The sequence below is a fragment of the Nomascus leucogenys genome, chromosome 10 (genome assembly GCF_006542625.1).
Source record: "Nomascus leucogenys isolate Asia chromosome 10, Asia_NLE_v1, whole genome shotgun sequence".
Classification (NCBI taxonomy): Eukaryota; Metazoa; Chordata; class Mammalia; order Primates; family Hylobatidae; genus Nomascus; species Nomascus leucogenys.
This window is the reverse complement of record NC_044390.1, coordinates 29,958,060-29,977,959: the sequence shown is the minus strand read 5'-3', so window position 1 is coordinate 29,977,959 and position 19,900 is coordinate 29,958,060. Positions and strand designations below refer to the sequence as shown.

The 19,900-nt window shown below is 39.3% G+C and overlaps 1 protein-coding gene across 1 annotated transcript in view; it reads left to right on the top strand.

The window, feature by feature from the left end:
• The window catches only part of GLIPR1L2 (GLIPR1 like 2), a 41,238-nt gene extending 30,156 nt beyond the window's left edge, over positions 1 to 11,082 (top strand). The window contains exons 4-6 of the mRNA XM_003259561.2: positions 4,311 to 4,396; positions 10,609 to 10,635; positions 10,718 to 11,082. Of these exons, the coding sequence (XP_003259609.2) occupies positions 4,311 to 4,396; positions 10,609 to 10,635; positions 10,718 to 11,082 (478 nt within the window). The remainder of the gene's footprint in view (positions 1 to 4,310; positions 4,397 to 10,608; positions 10,636 to 10,717) is intronic.
• Positions 11,083 to 19,900: the final 8,818 nt, after the last annotated feature.

The following is a 19,900-nucleotide window of genomic DNA, read 5'->3' as shown; positions in this document are numbered from 1 at the left end:
TTGAACAATGAGAACACATGGACACAGGGAGGGGAACATCACACACCAGGGACTGTCAAGGGGTGGGGTGTGAGGGGAGGGATAGCATTAGGAGAAATACCTAATGTAGATGATGGGTTGATGGGTGCAGCAAATCACCATGGCACGTGTATACCTATGTAACAAACCTGCACATTCTGCACATGTACCTGAGAATTTAAAGTATAATTTTATTTTATTTTTATTTTATTTTTTTTTTGAGACGGAGTCTCACTCTGTCACCCAGGCTGGAGTGCAGTGGTGCGATCTCGGCTCACTGCAAGCTCCGCCTCCCAGGTTCACGCCATTCTCCTGCCTCAGCCTCTCCGAGTAGCTGGGACTACAGGCACCCGCCACCACGCCCGGCTAATTTTTTTGTATTTTTAGTAGAGACGGGGTTTCACCGTGGTCTCGATCTCCTGACCTCGTGATCCGCCCACCTCGGCCTCCCAAAGTGCTGGGATTACAAGCGTGAGCCACTGTGCCTGGCCTAAAGTATAATTTTAAAAATTAAATGAAAAAAAGAAGAGACAATAGAATGGATAGAGAGAAAATAGGAGAGAAAATAGACATGATATCTCAGTGAAATTAATGAAGCAGTGTGGCAGGAGTAAATAAGTGAACACGCTGGAAGGAAGATAGGAGATTATAGCCAGTGAGTGAAATGTCTGATTTTGTGAGTTCAGAGGTGGAGCTGTTTAAAGAGGTAACAGGATCCAGAATGTAGCTATAAAAGTGACAACTATGGAGAATTGGGAAGCAATTTGGTGGTAAAGAAATCTAGTAATGGAAAAACCAAGTTATTGGATGAATTATCCATATGAATGTTGTGGTCAAATAGGTACCAACTTCTGAGAAAATGAAAAATGATGACTAAGAATGATGTGTCAGGTGTCAAAGTCTTCAGTGAATAAGGAGGCGTGATCTGAAGGTAAATATCTCTCTCAAGGAGGATTAGAGGATGGCACAGCTAAATAATATCAACCTTAAAGGAGCTTTAACTGTTTAACTGTTTTAACTGTTTAACTGTGATCCACAGTCCTTTAGGTGCAGGATATGTTAAGTGAAGGGAGGAGACCTAGCCAACAAAATTTTACAGAAAGTGATATAAATAAAATAGCTTTGCACATACAGGGATAATTTGAGAGAAAAAAAAACAACAGAGTTCATACTTTCGTTGACCTTGAATAGGCCCAGGAAGTAGTCATGGAATTTTTGGCAAAGACAAATATATTAGATGTTGCAGAAAGACAGCCAGATGGGATCTCTGTTATAGTTTATCTTCCTTGCTGCTGCCTACACTGTATTTCTCTCAAACTTATTGGAATCGATTCTTCTTGGAAAAAAATTAGTCTTCTTGGAAAACCTATAGATCTTCCAGAAACAAACTAGAAGCCAGTGTTGTGGTGATATATAAGAAGTAGTGAAAAATGAAACAAGCTGTTGTAAGTAGTCTAGTTTTTCTGGCTGTATGAGATGGAAAAATCGACATCTGTTTCATGTGCTTTGGCTCTTGTTCTGTGAATAATGTACAGACTATGTGAGTCTGGATGGAGAACTTTGAAGAATCTGCCTACAAATTGTAATTGCTAGATTGTCAAGCTATGGGCTGGATTACCTCCTTGATGAACAATGTGTTGGCAGATATGAGTCTAGTGTAGGCAAAGAAAATTTCTACCACCGCCAGAATTGTGCTCTCATTTTGAAAGACTGTGTTTCTATTATAAAGTTTGAATAATGGTCTTCTAATGAACTTGGGGTTGGAAATGGGTACGCTTGTCTGTTAGGCCGCCCAGGTAACATGTCCTTATCTAGGATCTGGACACATGCTCTATAGGTAGCATTGTACTGAGGCTATGGCCAGATAGAGGCTAAGAAAAGTTCTAGAAGACTGTGTTCAAGAGTGTTGACTTGGTCTTGATGAACCACTGGTCTGCTTCTTAGAAAATGCAAATTTTCTAAGGCACTGCCAGGACAGCTGTGAAATTTCAGTGAACTTTGCTGCTTATAGATAGTTACCTATTATTTCCTTCTAATCTGGCCCAATAATTCCAATTGAAGTTGGGAGTTGTGCTGTGGATTTAGACTCAAGTAGATTTAGGTTCACTTTCTTAGAAACTCAGAACTAGAGGAAGATTAACATAGGGGAGAGTATTAGCCTGATGTTTCTGGCTGTGTAATAGAAATAATGATTATAGAACTCAAACCTTTGAAAGAGGGGACTCATTGTAGTCTACCACAGTGTGGATTTATTTATTTTCAGTTTTATGGATGTATGTATGCATTATTATATTTGTTTATTTGCCTTTCCACAGTTTTTCCAGGCTACAGATATCAGACATTATGATCTTGGGGTGATGGACCTATGCTCTAGTTCTCAAAGGCAGTTTTTATACTGAGTAGCTTTTTACTTAGGTATAAGGACAGAGGTCCCCCATCCTTGGGACCTTAGGAGACAATGCATCTGCTTTTGTGTTGGAGGCATCTGTTTTGGCGAAAAAGGGTTGGGACAGGAAAAATAGATCAGGGTGTAGCTAAAGGTGACTAGATCAACTCTTGAGTTTCTGCTCTGGCTGGGTTCTAAACAAAATGCATTTCTTTCTTGAAATAGTTGGATAATAGAACAGTGTAATTGAAGAAGTGATATATGATCTACAAATAATCACAAACCTCTGGATCTTCCTGATGGACTTGAATGCTTACAATTCAAGGGTATCAGATGCCTTATTGGGTATCACCCAAACTCTCTGATTAAATAAGATATATCTGAGAAATGTGATACTCAGGTTTTTGAATATATATTTATTAGGCTTGGCCATTCTTCTAGAAGGCGTAATAAGGCCTAACCAAGGACTTGAATAACGAGTGTTTGTTTTTATAGCTCCCAATTATATACCAGGTAAATAGGCAATACTGATTAAATTACCAGGATTAATGATGCTGCCCCCACTCAAATGTATCTTTTCCCTACTTGTTTTCTCTACCTTTCTTATCCTAGATCATTTATTTAAATGTCCCAATTTAAAAGTACTTTAGGGCCTTTTTTCTCATTTAGCTGTAGGCAATTGATGTAATTATTTCTTACTTCTCTCTTTAGCTCTGTACAATGGGTTAAATCAACTTTGTAAACTCCCATTTATATTTATTTGCTTCTTTATAAATTTATGTGTTTTTATATACACCCCCAAAATAATTCATGCAGATGAGTCTTTGGGACACAAGCATTTCAGAATTTTGTAAACTCTACAGATACTTAATATATCATTTCTATGAAACTTTTTATGTATTTGGGCCAACCAGGAAGCAATTAATTATAAAACATTCTATATCATTTATTTTTAAGTTTTATTTATTTATTTATTTATTTATTTATTTATTTATTTATTTTAGAGACAGAGCCTTGTTCTGTTGCCCAGGCTAGAGTGCAGTGGCACAGTCATAGCTCGCTGCGGCCACAAACTCCTGGACTCAAGTGATCCTCCCTTCTCAGTATCCCTAGTAGCTGGGACTACAGGCATGCACCATGCCCAACTAATTAAAAAAATACATATTTTTGAAGAGACGAGGTCTTGCTTGTTACCCAGGCTGGTCTCGAACTCCTGGTCTCAAGAGATTATCCCACCTTGGCCTCCCAAAGCACCAGCATTACAGGTGGGGAAGCTACCCCACCCAGCCTACATTCTTTTTTTTTTTTTTTTTTTGAGACAGAGTCTTGCTGTGTCACCCAGGCTGGAGTGCAGTGGCCCATCTCAGCTCACTGCAAGCTCCGCCTCCTGGGCTCACACCATTCTCCTGCCTCAGCCTCCCAAGTAGCTGGGACTACAGGTGCCCGCCACCGCGCCTGGCTAATTTTTTGTATTTTTGGTAGAGACAGGGTTTCACCGTGTTAGCCAGTATGGTCTCGATCTCCTAACCTCGTGATCTGCCTGCCTCAGCCTCCCAAAGTGCTGGGATTGCTGGGATTATAAGCATGAGCCACCGCACCTGGTGTACATCATTCATTTTTAAAGGATACATTTTGCTGTAAACTAAAATGAAAGAAGCTTTAAAACCCATTCTTATATTTAATTATAATACTTTGTTTCTAGGGCAGGGGAATTCGTTTCAGAAAAGACTGCTTCCTGGGGGAGAACAAAAGGGAAACATTGAATCTCTAATTAAAGTATTTCCTTAAGTCCAGTTCCTTAACTCGCCTTTTTAACCTGATTAAAAATTAGTAACTATATTATTTAAATTACATGTAAAAATGGAAGCTTATTCTAACTAAATGTTTTCTGCTTTTTTGTTTGTAGAGGAATGCTGACGAGAAGACCTTATGAACCAGGAATATTTTGTACTCGATGTGGCAGACGTGACAAATGCACAGATTTTCTATGCAGTAAGATAAAGAAAATAACAAACATGAAAAAAATGCATAATGGATTGGACAACAAGAAAAATAAGTGATTGAACACTAGTTTTTTATTGTCATGTTAATATTATTCCTTTGATCAGAATGCTACTATTATGTTATCAAAGGATGGCTGACACAGTATCATCTTTAGATTTTTCTAAACTGCAGAGCCTTTTCTATTCTATCTTAACCCTTATTCCTTCCCCTGAGGACATACCAGAGTGTCAGAAAGAAGGAATGAGAACTAACAGTTATACCCTTAAAAAGCTTCACAGTTTATGCCCAAACAGCAGCCTGTTTGATAACAACTGCTTTAAAGGATAGTATATTCCAAAATATTTATGAAGTAGCACATATTTAATACCCTTTTCTTTTAGTTTTTCCTCCAAAAAGCTGAAATCTCCAAATATTTCTAAAGTAAAAAGTAGAAAATATGTTTGATTACATTTTTCTTTTAGTTTTTCCAAACATGAGAGAATATACCCCAAAAGTATAACTATAGCTAAAATATATAATGCTTAGGGGAATATGGTAGGAGATAAATTTGGATAATAAGTAAATAGCATATTATGTTGTTTTTTAATTATTATGCTTTAAGTTCTGGGGTACATGTACAGAACGTGCAGGTTTGTTACATAGGTATATACATGCCATGGTGGTTTCCTCCACCCATCAACCCATCATCTACATTAGATATTTCTCCTAATGCTATTCCTCCCCTAGCCCCCACCCCCTGACAGGCCCCGGTGTGTGATGTTCTTCTCCCTGTGTCCATGTGTTCTCATTGTTGAACTCCCACTTATGAGTGAGAACATGCGGTGTTTGGTTTTATGTTCTTGTGGTAGTTTGCTGAGAATGATGGTTTCCAGCTTCAACCATGTCCCTGAAAAGGAAATGAACTTATCCTTTTTTATGGCTGCATAGTACTACATGGTGTATATGTGCCACAATTTCTTTATCCAGTCTCATTGATGGGCATTTGGGTTGGTTCGAAGTATTTGCTATTGTGAACAGTGCTGCAGTAAACATACGTGTGCAGGTGTCTTTATGGTAGAATGATTTATAATTCTTTGGGTATGTACCCAGTAATGGGATTACTGGGTCAAATGGTATTTTTGGTTCAAGATCCTTGAGGAATCACCACACTGTCTTCCACAATGGTTGAACTAGTTTACACTCCCACCAACAGTGTAAAAGTGTTCCTATTTCTCCACATCCTCTCCAGCATCTGTTGTTTCTTGACTTTTTAATGATCACTGTTCTAACTGGCATGAGATGGTATCTCATTGTGGTTTTGATTTGCATTTCTCTAATGACCAGTGATGATGAGCTTTTTTCATATGTTTGTTGGATGTATAAATGTCTTCTTTTGAGAAGTGTCTGTTCATATCCTTCGCCCACTTTTTGATGGAGTTGTTTGTTTTTTTCTTGTAAATTTGTTTAAGTTCTTTGTAGATTGTGGAAAAGAGACAGGGTCTTGCTCTGTCACACAGGCTGGAATGCAGTGGCATGATCATAGCTCACTGTAACCTCGAATTCCTGGGCTCAGGTAATCCTCCTGCCTCAGCCTCCCAAGTAGCTAAGACTACAGGCATGTGCCACCATGCCCAGCTAATTTATTTTTTTATTTTTTGCAGAGACAGTATCTTATGTTGCCCAGGCTGGTCTCGAACTCCTGGCCTCAAGTGATCCTCCTACCTCAGCCTCCCAATATATTATGTTTTTGTGCTGAAGAAAAAACAGAAACAAAAACTAGTGGACAGTTTTACTATAACACCACTGCAGGGATGAATCCACCCTAATATTTCTGCTCTTGCTTCACTTGAATCAAGATGCAAACTCTTGCTCTTCCTCTTTTCCTTGTCTTTCTTTTTCTGAGAAATTCAACCCTAAAGTCACTGGGCAGGTCAGGGGAATGTAGTCATCTGCACAGAGCGGCATCCAGAAGTGATATGTTAGAGCCTAAGCAGCATAACAAAGGATCCACATGAGATGCAGTAGGCACGGAAAGGAAACCTAAGCAAGGTGAGGATGCTGTCCACATAGAGATGTGGCCATGTGTGGGAAGTCAGAGCCCTCATGGAATGAAGTAACTGTCCATACATGAGGTTTGGGGTATCAGAGCCAGAGCAGAATAAAAAGATGTCCGTGAAGGGATGACTGAGTATGTGGCATCTGTGCCCAGGCAAGGTGAGGAGAGCATCAACATGGGATGGAAGGGAGAGTCTGAGCCAGTGAGGAAGGCATCCCTGGGGGGATGGTCTGGCAGTGGTTGTTGGAGGCCAAGAAGAATAAGAAGAGTCCATGTTGGAGTGGGCTGAGAAGAGATTTCAGAACCTAAGCCAGTAAAGGGGGCATCCATACTTAGGGGCAATCACACATGAGGTGTCTGAGTGCAAATTAGGTGAGGAAAGTTTTAATGTGGGGAAGATGACTTGACATGGGTGAAGTCAGGGCCCAAGTGGGGTAAGGAAGGAATCCACACATGCAGAAGCCCAGAGCTGGGTATCAAAGTCTGAGCAGGGTGGGAGGGTGTCCCAGCGTAGGGCCAGCCCCTAAGTTGGCCAATTAATACAGGACAATTTTTCAGCATAAACATATTCCAAATATTACATTGGACAGACTTATACTAAAACAATATTTATTGCTTTCTAAGATTCAAATGTAACCTGACATCATTTATTTTTATTTGCTAAATCTGAGTGTCTAAGCAGAGTGAGGAAGGCACCTATGTGTGCTAAGGGCTAGAGACAATGATGGGAGATCAGAAGCATACTGGGGGATTGATCAAAAAAATAAATTAATTAAGTATAGTGGGGGCTAGTTTTCTCACTGTCAGAAATGGAATACAAATATGTAAAGGAAAAAGTAAGCATGAATCTTATGGTGGTGAATTGGAATTATAAGTGTTGGAAATTAAGAATTTTAATAAACATATATATAAATGTGTATATATACACAGATAAAACTATAACTATGGACTCAGTTTCAACATGTGAATAATTGTAGGGCCTCAAGAACAGAACCAAAACAATAGAACAGAAAATGCAACTAGAGAGAGATATACAGATACTTAAGTAATAAAACAAATTTTACAGAAATAAAAATACTTGAATCTAAACATTGAAAGTGCACACTATGTGCGGGGAAAAAGTGACACAAAATAGTCAACACAGTAGACATAGCCTAGTAAGTTACTGGACTTCAGTGGAAAAGAAAGAATCTTAAAACATCCAAGCAAAAATGTAAGATCAGTTATTAAGAAGTTTAACAGTCTGGGTTGAATCAGAAAAATAGTCACTCTAAGTATTTTAGCAATAAAGTATTTAACATAGGAAATACAGTTTATCTGAATACTGCAAACACTAAGGGAGTGAAGGTCAGGGAAGTGGCCACAGTAAGGCAGAGAAGTGGCAACAAAGCAGATAGTTCTCCATTGTATTATACCAAGAAGCCACTGTGAAACTCACATTGATCCATCTTACCTGGCCTACCATCACCCCCGGTGGTTGCTTTTCTTATATCTTTCCTATTTCATTTGCATTCCCGTCATTGGCAAACTCTTACCTGAAGCTATACAGAGAAAATAATTCACAGAACTGTACTTCCTGGTTTCAGCTCTACAATACAAAATTGACTTCACACTCATGTGGTAGTAATGCTGCTTTGGCAATTGATGTTCCCACGTAAAGTGGGAAAATTCAGACTGGCTTCAAACTTCTCTACCATAACAGTAAATGCTAAGAGATGGTGGAATGATGCCTATATACCCTTAATAGAACAGGGTTCTATTAAGAACCCTTAATAGAATGGGGAAAACGTCTCCAGGATATTTCAGAGATCTTCATGGCAGCCCCTCCCATCACAGGCCCAGAGGCCTAGGAGGGAAAAATTGTTTCATGGGCCAGGCCCGGGTCTCCGCTGCTCTGTGTAGCCTTGGGACACGGTGCCCTGCCTCCCAACCATTCCAGCTTAAGCTGTGGCTCAAAGGGGCCAAGGTACAGCTCAGGCCATTGCTTTAAAGGGTGCAAGCCCCAAGCCTTGGTAGCACCTTGGCAGCATCCATGTGGTGTTAGGCTTGCAGGTGCATAGATGACAAGAGTTGAGCTTTGGGAGCCTTCACGTAGATTTCAGAGGATGTATGGAAACACCTGGATGTCCAGGCAGAAGTTTGCTGCAGGAGTGGAGCCCTCATGGAGAATCTCTACTAGGGCAATGCAGAGGGGAAAGGTGGAGTTGGGGCCCCCACACAGAGTCCTTACTGGGGCACTGCATAATAGAGCTGTGAGAAGTGGGCCACCATCCTCCAGATCCCAGAATGACAACTTGCACCATGTGCCTGGAAAAGCCACAGGTACTCAATGCCAGCCTGTGAAAGCAGCCACAGGGCCTGAACCCTTCAGAGCCACAAGGGCAGAGCTTCCCAAGTCCTTGGGAGCCTACCCCTTGCATCAGCCCTGGATGTAAGACATGGAGCCAAAGGAGATTATTTTGGAGCTTTAAGATGTAATGACTGTCCTGTTGGGTTTTGAACTTGCATGGGGCCTGTAGCCCCTGTGTTTTGGCCAATTTCTCCCACTTGGAATGGGAGCATTTACCCAATGCCTGTACCTTCATTGTATCTTAGAAGTAACTAACTTGCTTTTGATTTTACAAGCTTATAGATGGAAGGGACTTATCTTATCTCAGATGAGACTTTGAATTTGGACTTTTGGGTGAATGCTAGAATGACTTTAGACTTTAGGGGACCCTTGGGAAGGCTTGATTGTGTTTTGAAATGTGAGAAGGACATGAGATTTGGAAGGTGCTGTGGCAGAATAATATGGTTTGGCTCTGTGTTCCCACTCAAACTCATCTCAAATGGTGATCTCCAAGTGCTGAGGGAGAGACCTGGTGGGAGGTGATTGGATCATGGGGACAGTTTCCCCCATGCTGTACTCGTGATAGTTAGTGAATTCTCATAAGATCTGGTGGTTTAAAAGTGTTTGGCAGCCGGGCGCAGTGGCTCATGCTTATAATCCCAGCATTTTGGGAGGCCGAGGCGGGCAAATCACGAGGTCAGAAGATCGAGACCACAGTGAAACCCCGTCTCTACTAAAAAAAAAAAATACAAAAAATTAGCCAGGTGTGGTGGCAGGCGCCTGTAGTCCCAGCTACTCAGAGAGGCTGAGGCAGGAGAGTGGCGTGAACCCGGGAGGCAGAGTTTGCAGTGAGCCCAGATCGCGCCACTGCACTCCAGCCTGGGTGACAGAGCGAGACTCCGTCTCAAAAAAAAAAAAAAAAGTGTTTGGCAGTGCTCACTCTCCCTCCTGCCACCATGTAAGATGTGCCTTGTTTCCCCTTCACCTTCCACCATGACTTTAAATTTCCTGAGGCCTGCTCAGCCATGCAGAACTATGAGTCAATTAAACCTTTCCTTTTCTTTTCTTTTTTTTTGAGACAGAGTCTTGCTCTGTCACCAGGCTGGAGTGTAGTGGTGCAATCTCGGCTCACTGCAACCTCCACCTCCCCGGTTCAAGTGATTATCCTGCCTCAGCCTCCCAAGTAGCTGGGACTACAGGCAAAATCTCTTTTCTTTGTAAATTACCCAGTCTCAGGTAGTTCTTTATAGCACTGTGAAAATTGACTAATACATCTCTCAACCCAAATGAGCAGAAGAAAGGGAATTTATTTCCTAAAAACTATTATTATCTCATTGGACTAGTTAACTAAAAATATTGAATGCCAGGGTATAGCGCTAACTTTGCCATCTGGGAAATTAAGAGCAACTGAAAGCTTCTGAAAATAAGAATTAAATGAGGAAAGTGAATAGATTTCTAAGATTAATTAGGAGTTATCTGTGGGGGAAAAGAGAGATGAAAATAAGAGATAGTGTGGAATCCTAGAATGTTGGAGCTGGAACAATATTTTAAGGGCAGAAGTGGAGAAATGTATGCAAGGTCAATGACGTAAAGACAGAATTAGCACTAGAATGCATATCTCTTTACTCATACATTTCCATACTTTCTGTAGCAGACCAGCCTGATTTCACTAAAAGAGAATATATTGTACTTTAAAATTGGCTACTGGTTGGAGGGAGGACATCAAAGATAATGCCTGAGAACCAGGAGAAAGTGACACTATGATTCAGAGATTCTTATTTTTTAGAGAAGGAAGAAATTTTATCTAATTTTTGTGGACTTTCTTTTTCTTTCTAGGTAATGCAGATCGTGACCAAGCCACATGTATGTATTGTTGTCCTTTATTTCTTGAACAATTTAACTACTTTATGTGAAATCCAGCTTTCAATTGCTTCTTTGTTTACAGATTACCGATTTTGGTATCCAAAATGGGAAATGCCTCGGCCAATTGTGTGTGATCCACTGTGCACATTCATTTTATTATTGAGAATGTTATGTTTTATGCTGTGTGTCATAACTGTTTTCATTGTACAGTCTCGGTTTCCAAATATCTTGTTGGAACAACAAATGATATTTACCCCTGAGGAATCTGAAGCAGAGAATGAAGAGGAGGAAAAAGAGGAAGAGGAGAAAGAGAAAGAGGAAATGGAAATGGAAATAATGGAAATAGAGGAGGAAAAAGAAGAGAGAGAGGAGGAGGAGGAGGAAAATGAAGAGAGAGAGGAGGAGGAGGAAACACAAAAAGAAAAGATGGAGGAAGAGGAAAAATAAGAGTAGAAAGAGGAGGAAAAAGATGTATCACCAATATAAACCAAAAGTGTCATACAAAAAAAGACAGACAAAAAAAAAAAAAGTAAAACACTGAGTTTTAACAAGAAAGAAAATATGCAAACCACCATTGGAATGTTTTTTATTCCCTTCTCTCCTATACTTATTCAATAAATTTAAATTTGTAAAACAAAGAAACAAAAGACATATAAGTTGGGCTCTTTGACACTAAGAACAGATAAAGATGTGACAAGAAAAACACTGAAAAACATTTGACCAGTCTAATTAATCTTAAGATTTCACTGTGTTATTCCAATAAAGTAGGGAATTTTCATTTTCTAAACATGTTTCCATCTCTGTGCTTTAAATAGTAAGGTGCTTAAGATCATTCCAAGTTCAGAACAACCATTGAATAGAATTTCTATTTTTTCATTTTTACTGTTACTGTCATAGTTTTTATTGGTGGTAGTGGTATTTTCATGTGATATTAAGGTATCTAATATTATTATCTGTCTTTGTGCTTTTTGGAATAGTTTAAGTGGTACCTGTACATCCTGCTAGGATGCAAACATTATTTATAATTCATGTTCAATATTTCATTAAAGATTTGCTTTAATTTTCTGCCACCAAGGGCTAAGAAATGCCAGAATTTTAATTAGTTGTAGTAGAGGAATCTGGGTGCTTCCAAATTTATATGATAAAATAAATAAATTTTTTAAAAATTATTAACTTGTTATTCAATATGTGTAGTAAAAGTTCACAGATTAATAAGATAACTACTTAGCACTAGTAATACTAATAAATGAACTAAATAATAATACCTAGCATAGGAGATTTCTTTAGCTATAAAATAAATGGATAGTACTAGATGACCACTAAGACCTCTTCCATCAATGAATATTCATGGATCAACTTTGTAAAGGAATCAATAGTAGTTGTGAAGTATACTAAGAAAACATCTGAGGGAAAAACCTGATTCCCATGAAAATATCCCTGAGCTCAGCACCTTATATGGCAAAATTATAAATACCTTTTATTACTCAATTTTAAAATAGGCAAAAAGCAATGTATAATATTTTTCCAATTGCCATTCCATGCTCAGCTGTCTTATTGTCGCACACTTATTAGAACTCAGTGTGACTGAGATGTGAAAGGTTAATATAATTCTATTTATGACAGGGACTTAGGGAACTTACTCTAATTAAGAATCAGAGGCTTAATAAACCTGAAGGTTTAAGTGAAAGAAATGACATTGAAAGAAAGAATAACTGCATATCTGATGTTTTCAAATAAAACAATCTCTGTTTTCCAATTGTGATAGAATATTGTGTTCTAGGCCGGGTGTGGTGGCTCACGCTTGTAATCCCAGCACTTTGGGAGGCCGAGGTGGGTGGATCACGAGGTCAGGAGATCGAGACCACGGTGAAACCCCGTCTCTACTAAAAATACAAAAAATTAGCTGGGCGTGGTGGTGGGCGCCTGTAGTCCCAGCTACTCAGAGAGGCTGAGGCAGGAGAATGGCGTGAACCCGGGAGAGGGAGCTTGCAGTGAACCGAGATTGCGCCACTGCACTCCAGCCTGGGTGACAGAGAGAGACTCCATCTCAAAAAAAAAAAAAGAATGTTGTGTTCTAGAGCTGTATTTCTCAATGTGTGGTTCCACTGAGGGAAAGAAAAAAAAAAAAAAACCTAGCATAGCCAAATACCTCAAATGTTATAAGTGCTATGTGTATTAACTCTGTTGTTCTTTAGTTGTATCAATATTCTGTTAAAAACCGTTCCTAAGTAGGGCAAGATGAGAATTATATTAAAAAGCCCTGAGCTATCCCCTTGGATTTGAGTGTTTCTGTTTGGTTTGTTTCCTTTGCTTTGTTTTTTTTCAAAGAGCTCCTCTTTGTAGAAATTAGATATTTTTCTATCTATGAAGTCAGCCTCTGTTCTGCCAGTCCCCTGAGAAAAAGCCTTAGGTAGAGAAAAGGGCTAGTTCTCTACAGTGGCATTATTTATTATTATTATTGTACATTTGCGTTGTACTTCATAGCTTCCAAAGTCCTTTCATGTAAGTATTTAATATTCAAAACCATTCTTGTGGAGCTGGCATTGCTTCTATTTTTTAAATAAGAAAACTGACCTTGGATTTGTGAAAATTTGATGCATTTACAAGTACAATTCCTTCATTTATTAATTCCCACACATGACTAACTTTTTATGTATCTGTATGCCTAACAGAAGGTGGGCCTGGCCCAGGAAACCATTTTCTCCTAGGCCTCCAGGCCTGTGATGGGAGGGGCTCCAGTGAAAAACTCTTGACACCGCCTAGAGACATTTTCCTCATTGTCTTGGAGATTAACATTCATCTCCTCATTACTTATGCAAGTTTCTGCAGCCAGCTTCAATATCTCCTCAGAAAATAGGTTTTTCTTTCTATCACATTGTCAGGCTGCAAATTTTCCAAACTTTTATGCTCTGCTTCTTTTATAAAACAACCCAAGTCACCTCTTGAATGCTTTACTGCTTAGAAATTTCTTCCTCCATGTGAGAAATGGGAAAGTTCTTCTTCAAAGATTATAAAAAGTCACAATTTCTTACTATAAGATTGCTATATATATATATATATATATATATATATATATATATATATATAAATAGTGGATTTTATATATATATATATAGTGGATTATGTATATATATATATTCCAAATCAGCTGTCCTAGCTTGCTCTGGCATGCCTGGACAGAAGTAGACAAGCCCCAGCCCATAGTGCACACCACTCCTTATTTGGAGATGCTTCCTTACCTATCCCTGGGCAACTTCCATTTCTTTCTTTGTTCTATTCCCCTTACCTAATTAAGAAAGTTTTAAACTAATAACCAGTCAGGTAAAGTGTAAAATGTGAGGTCCTATTCCAGCCAATGAAAACTGGACACAGCAGTAGGGTAGACATGTCAGGTTGTAAATTACTCTGTCTCCTTTGTTTAGTGTGCTCTCGTGGCTGGAAAGCTACTGAGTAGCACCCTTTCTGCAGAAAGTAAAGCTCACCTGGCTGAGAGTTCATTTGTTCCTGTGTTCTTTTTTTTTTTTTTTTTGACACCAAAAACTTCATTCCCAACATCCAGATGTCCTAAATGATCTCTCTCAAGTTCAAAGTTCCACAAATCTCTAAGGCAGGGGCGAAATGCCACCAGTCTCTTAGATAAAACATAGCAAGAGTCACCTCTACTCCAGTTCCCAACAAGTTCTTCATCCCCATCTGAGACCACCTCAGCCTGGACCTTATTGTTCGTATCACTATCAGCATTTTAGTCAAAGCCATTCAACAGATCTCTAGGAAGTTCCAAACTTTCCCACATCTTCCTGTCTTCTTCTGAGCCTTCCAAATGGTTCCAACCTCTGCCTGTTACCCAGTTCCAAAGTCACTTCCACATTTTCAGGTATCTTTTTGGCAATGACTCATTCTAACTGGTACTAATTTACTGTATTAATCCCTTTTGACGCCGCTGATAAAGACCTACCCAAGACTGGGCATTTTACAAGATAAAGAGATTTATTGGACTTACAGTTCCACCTGGCTGGAGGGGCCTCAAAATCATGGCAGAAGGCAAGGAGGAGTGAGTCACATCTTGTGTGGATGACAGCAGGCAGAGAGAGAGCTTATGTAGAGAAACTCCCATTTTAAAACCATCAGGTCTCGTGAGACTCATTCACTATCACAAGAACAGCATGGGAAAGACCCACCCCCATGATTCAATCATCTCCTACTGGGTCCCTCCCACAACACATGGGAATTATGGGAGCTACTGAGGAGATCTGGGTATGGATACAGACCCAAATCATATCACTACCCAAAGGAAAAGAAATCATTATATTGAAAAGACACCTGCCTCCATATGTTAATCACAGCACTATTCCAAACATGAAGTCATGAAATCAACACAAGTGGCAGGTATGTAATGTCCCTGTTATTTCTGATTGTGTTTATTTGAATTGTCTCTTTTATTCATGGTTATTCTAACCAGCAGTATATCAATATTTTTTATCTTTTCAAAGAGCCAATTTTTCAATTTTTGCTCCTTTGTATCATTTTTTGGTCTCCATCTCATTTAGTTCTGCTTTGATCTTTGTTATTTCTTTTCTCTGCTAGCTTTAGGTTTTGTTTGTTTTTGTTTTTCTAGGTTTTTTTTTTTTTAGATATAATGTTAGGTCGTTAATTTCAGATCTTCCTATCTCTTTAATGTAGGCATTTAACACAATAAACTTTCCTCTTAGAACTGCTTTTGCTGTATCCAGAGGTTTTGGTATGTTGTGTCTCTAATTTCAATTTTTTTTATTGATTTCTGCCTTAATTTCATTCAGGAGCAAGTTGTTTAATTTCCAGGTATTTGTATAGTTTTGAGATTTCCTCTTAGTATTGATTTCTAATTTTGTTCCACCCTGGTCCAAGAAGATACTTGACATAATTTTGATTTCTTTAAATGTATTAAAACTTGCTTTATGGCCCAGTATATGGTCTATTTTAGAGAATGTTCTATGTACTGATGAGAGAAATATATATTCTGCAGTTATTGTGCAAACTGTTCTGTAAATGTCTATTAGGTCTAGTTGGTTTACAGTCGTTTCAGTCTAGACTTTCTTTGTTGATTTTCTGCCTCCATAATCTGTCTAGTATTGTCAGTCAGTATTGAAGCCCACCACTATTATTTTATTGCTGTTGATCTCTTTTCTTACATCTAGGAATATTTGTTTTATGAATCTGGGTGCTCCAGTTTGGGGTACATATATACTTAAGGTTGTTATATCTCCTTATTGAATTGATCCCTTTATCATTATATAATGATCTTTTTTTTTTTTTAACTGTTGTTGATTTAAAGTCTATTTTACCTGATATAAGGATAGCTACTCCTGCTCACTTTTGGTTTCCATTTGCATGGGATATTTTTCTCACCCCTGTACTTTGAGTCTTTACCCGTTAGGTGGCATTCTTGTAAGCAGCATATGGTTGAATTTGTCTTTTTATTCAATTCACCAGTCTAAATTTTTAAAGTGGAGCATTTAGTTCATTGACATTCAAGATTAATATTGATATGTGAGGTTTTGTTCTTGTCATAATGTTAATTGTTACCTAGTTGCTTTCTAGTCTTATAATTGCTTTATAAGACCCATGAGTGTTCTTTTGTGTTCTTTTATAATGGCAAATATTATCCTTTTGTTTCTATGTTTAGAATTTCTGTGAGAATTTCTTTTAGGGCCAGGCTAGTGTTAACAAATTCCCTTAGCATTTGTATGTCTGAGAACTACTTCATTTATCCTTCATTTATGAAACTTCGCTTAGGAGGATGCAGAATTCTTGGCTGTCATTTCCTTTCTTTAAGAAGATTAAAAATGGAACCCCAATGTCCTCTGACTTGTTAGATTTATGCTGCGAAGTCTGCTGTTAGTCTGATGGGATTTCCTTTATAAGTTATTATATGTTTCTCTCTTGCTGTTTTTAGGATTTTTTCCTTCACATTGACTTGAATAGTCTGAAGACTATATACCTTGATGAGGTATATCTTGTAGAGTATCTTCTAGGGGTTCGCTTTGCTTCTTGTATCTGGATGCCTAATTCTCTAGCAAGAATAGGGATGGTTTCCCAAACTGTTCCCTCAGATAGGTTTTCCAAGCTTTTTACTTCTTCTTGCTTAAGAATGCCTATAACTCATATGTTTGGTCACTTTACATCATCCCATATTTCTTGAAGGCTTTGTTGACTTATTTTATTTTTAAAATTTTTGTCTGCCTAGGTTAAATCAAACGGTTGGTCTTCAAGCTCTGAAAGTCTTTCTTATGCTTGTTCCAGTCTCTTGTTAAAGCTTTCAGTCGTATTTTGTAACTCCTTCAATAATTTTTTTTATTTCCAGAAGTTCAGTTTGCTTTTTAACATGCATTTCTTTAGCAATTGTTTATTCATATTCTGAATTTTTTTCTGATTTCTTTTTGTTGTTTTTCAACTTTATCTTAGACCTCATTGAGCTTCCTTACAATACATATTTTAAATTCTTTATCTGTCATTTTTCATTTTAAATTCCATTGCTAGAGAACTAGTGTGATCCTTTGGGAGTGTTGAAACACTGGTTTTTTATACTGTTGGAATTCTCATGCTGATTCCTTCTCATCTGAGGAAGCTATCATTTTTTATTTTTGAATTTACTTTCTTTTGAATAAGACTTTTTTTCCCTCGAGGGTGTTACTGTAATGTATATTTTGTATAATCATTTGGCTTTGATTCTGGGTGCTTCAGTGAGCCAAGGTTCTCTATGAGTTCCTTAGTTATAGATAGCTTTTGTGTGGTGGCTTTCTTAAATGCTGATTGTAGTAGCAACGTATTGTGTATATAAGCAGGCTCATTACCTTCTGCAGGGCTGAGAGTGCAGAGGCCTCAGGAAGCTTATCTCATTCCCTAGCACTGTGCTTTTCAGTCAGGACGTTTTATCTTTGGTTGGGCACTTCAATTTCCAGTCCAGTAGGTGGTACTTATGGGTAAAAGCTGGCTACCACAGAGGCTGATGCCTATGTTCTTTTTCTTTGTTCACTGGGAGGGGATTTCTGTTGTCACAGGCAGTTGGCTGGTCTGTGGATGACTCAATGCCCTGAGTTCCTCACTCAGCCCAGAGCAAGGGACAAATCTGGGCAGAGCTGGACTTCCAAACTCACCCTTGAATACCCCAGTTACTAGTGGAAGCACCCACCCTGATGGGGCAGGGGGGCAGAGAGGAGCATAGGGTGCTGAGGTCTCCACTATGGGGGGATAAAGGAGGCTGCACTAAACAAGAAGACAGTCGGCTTCCCTATCACACACCTGTCCCGGGGCTTTTATTATTTGGTTCAAATAGATATTATCCTTATCTTCAGCCCACAATTCAGCTGAGGTCAAGAAACATTCCCATTCCATGGCTACTCCTCAAATGGGCTTGGGCAGAACCTCTTCCCTAAAACCTTAACAGATAGCTCTGCAACTCTCTTGCATTCTGCCATAGGAATGCTCCATTTTGGGATGGGCCCCACCCTTTGTGCAAGCTTAGGCCAGTAGGCACACCATCTGTGGGGGTGAATTCTCCCTCAATAGCCCTAGAAATGTTCTCCCCAGGTGCTATTGTGCCAATTCCCAGCAGGGACAGCTGCTACTGTGCCAATTCCCAGTAGGGACATCCACAGCAGTAGATGAGGGGTGGGAGGAGACCTTGTTTCCACATCCATTCCAGGCACTGGTACTGCCTGGCTGCTGTGGTGGAACCACCCTCCTCCCCTACAGAGTCCAACACCACACCCATTTCTCTGCTGGGAGGGGCACAGTCATTGTCTTCTCACAAGCAGGGAGCTCTCAGGCAGAAGAGAGTGCACGGTCTGGTTTCCTTTGTCCCAAAGGGTGCTTTGGTACTCTCTCCCTTTGGTGTGGGTGAGGGTGGGATTTTTGATCTGCAGTTGGCTGTATACACAGACACAGCAACTGCAGATATGGAGGGCCAACTGTACTGCCTCTATTCTGGAACTTTAGCTGCACCTTCAAAAGACTATCCTAATGGTTTATCAGCCACCAATTTCTACATAGTGTGATGTATAATACAACCAGCGTGTTCCATAGTCAGGACACCCCCTCCTGAAACTCCTTTACTGTATAGTGACCCCTCTGATTGGATGCTCACTTCTGTGGGATTCTATGCCTGTGAATCAGGAACTCAATAAATCCACAATTGTGGTGTTAGCTAAGGCTCTGAGGGCTGGAAAGTCAAATTCATATCCAGAATGGGTGTTAGAACAGGTGTCTGTTCCAACGAGAAAGAACTATTGACTTTTCCATGATGGAAGGGGACTAATATAGTCAATTGATTACAAAATGCCAGTTGGTCTTTTCAAAGAATAGTAGCATGGTGGGGACTCATCTACATTGTTGATAGGTCGTACATACAGAGATGTTTGGATCAGCCTCAGTAAGTGGGAGTTCATACAAACAGACATATGTGTTGCATTCATACATTCCATTTGCCTGTAATACTTATTCTGGGTAGAAAAAGGACCAAGGCTGACTAATGTCAACTGGTTGAGTCATTTTGTCTATTGATTATTCAGTGGCTCTGGTAGGCATTAATCTATAAAAACTTTTCACACACCATTCCCACTCCCATATCCCCACTCATATGCCATTGGCCCAGACCCTCTTATTTCTGATCTTCCAATTCTTTTATTTCTAAACCCCTGACCTCTGGCCAGGCATTTACCACAGTTCACACTTATTTTCACCTCAGGCCACTTCTGCGTTCATACAAAGTGAATGGCCAGGTATACCCAAAGTTCCACCTTGAAAATTTTCTCTCACCACTGTCTTTCAAGGCCACCCCTGAGTATGGCTGTAATGTAGCCATTGTCCATTTTCAGCTTGTACCCACCTGTCAAGCTAACCAACTGATAAACCAAGAATGAGCTTTTTTCCATTTCCTTTATCTAGTGGGACAGGAACCCCTCTCTCCTATGGTGCTAAGTGTGAGCTGAGAGAAGACTACTGGTACAACTGTGGTTGGTGATATGGAGCTCTAGGTTGTCTGCTTACGTTGTTTACTTCTGCCCTCTGTTTCTACTTAGATACAATCTTAAATGTACCATTTACATCTTATAGATATGTTGTAACTGGAACTGCCTAACTTCATGATTTAATCTGACAAAACACAAATCATGATGGATGGTTCTGGACACATGGTCACTTGGTATCCTATCAGTTTCTATGTTTCTGTCTTTGTAACAGAGAATACAAATGCAGCATCTTCCTGACCCCTGAATCTCTAAAGTTCTTA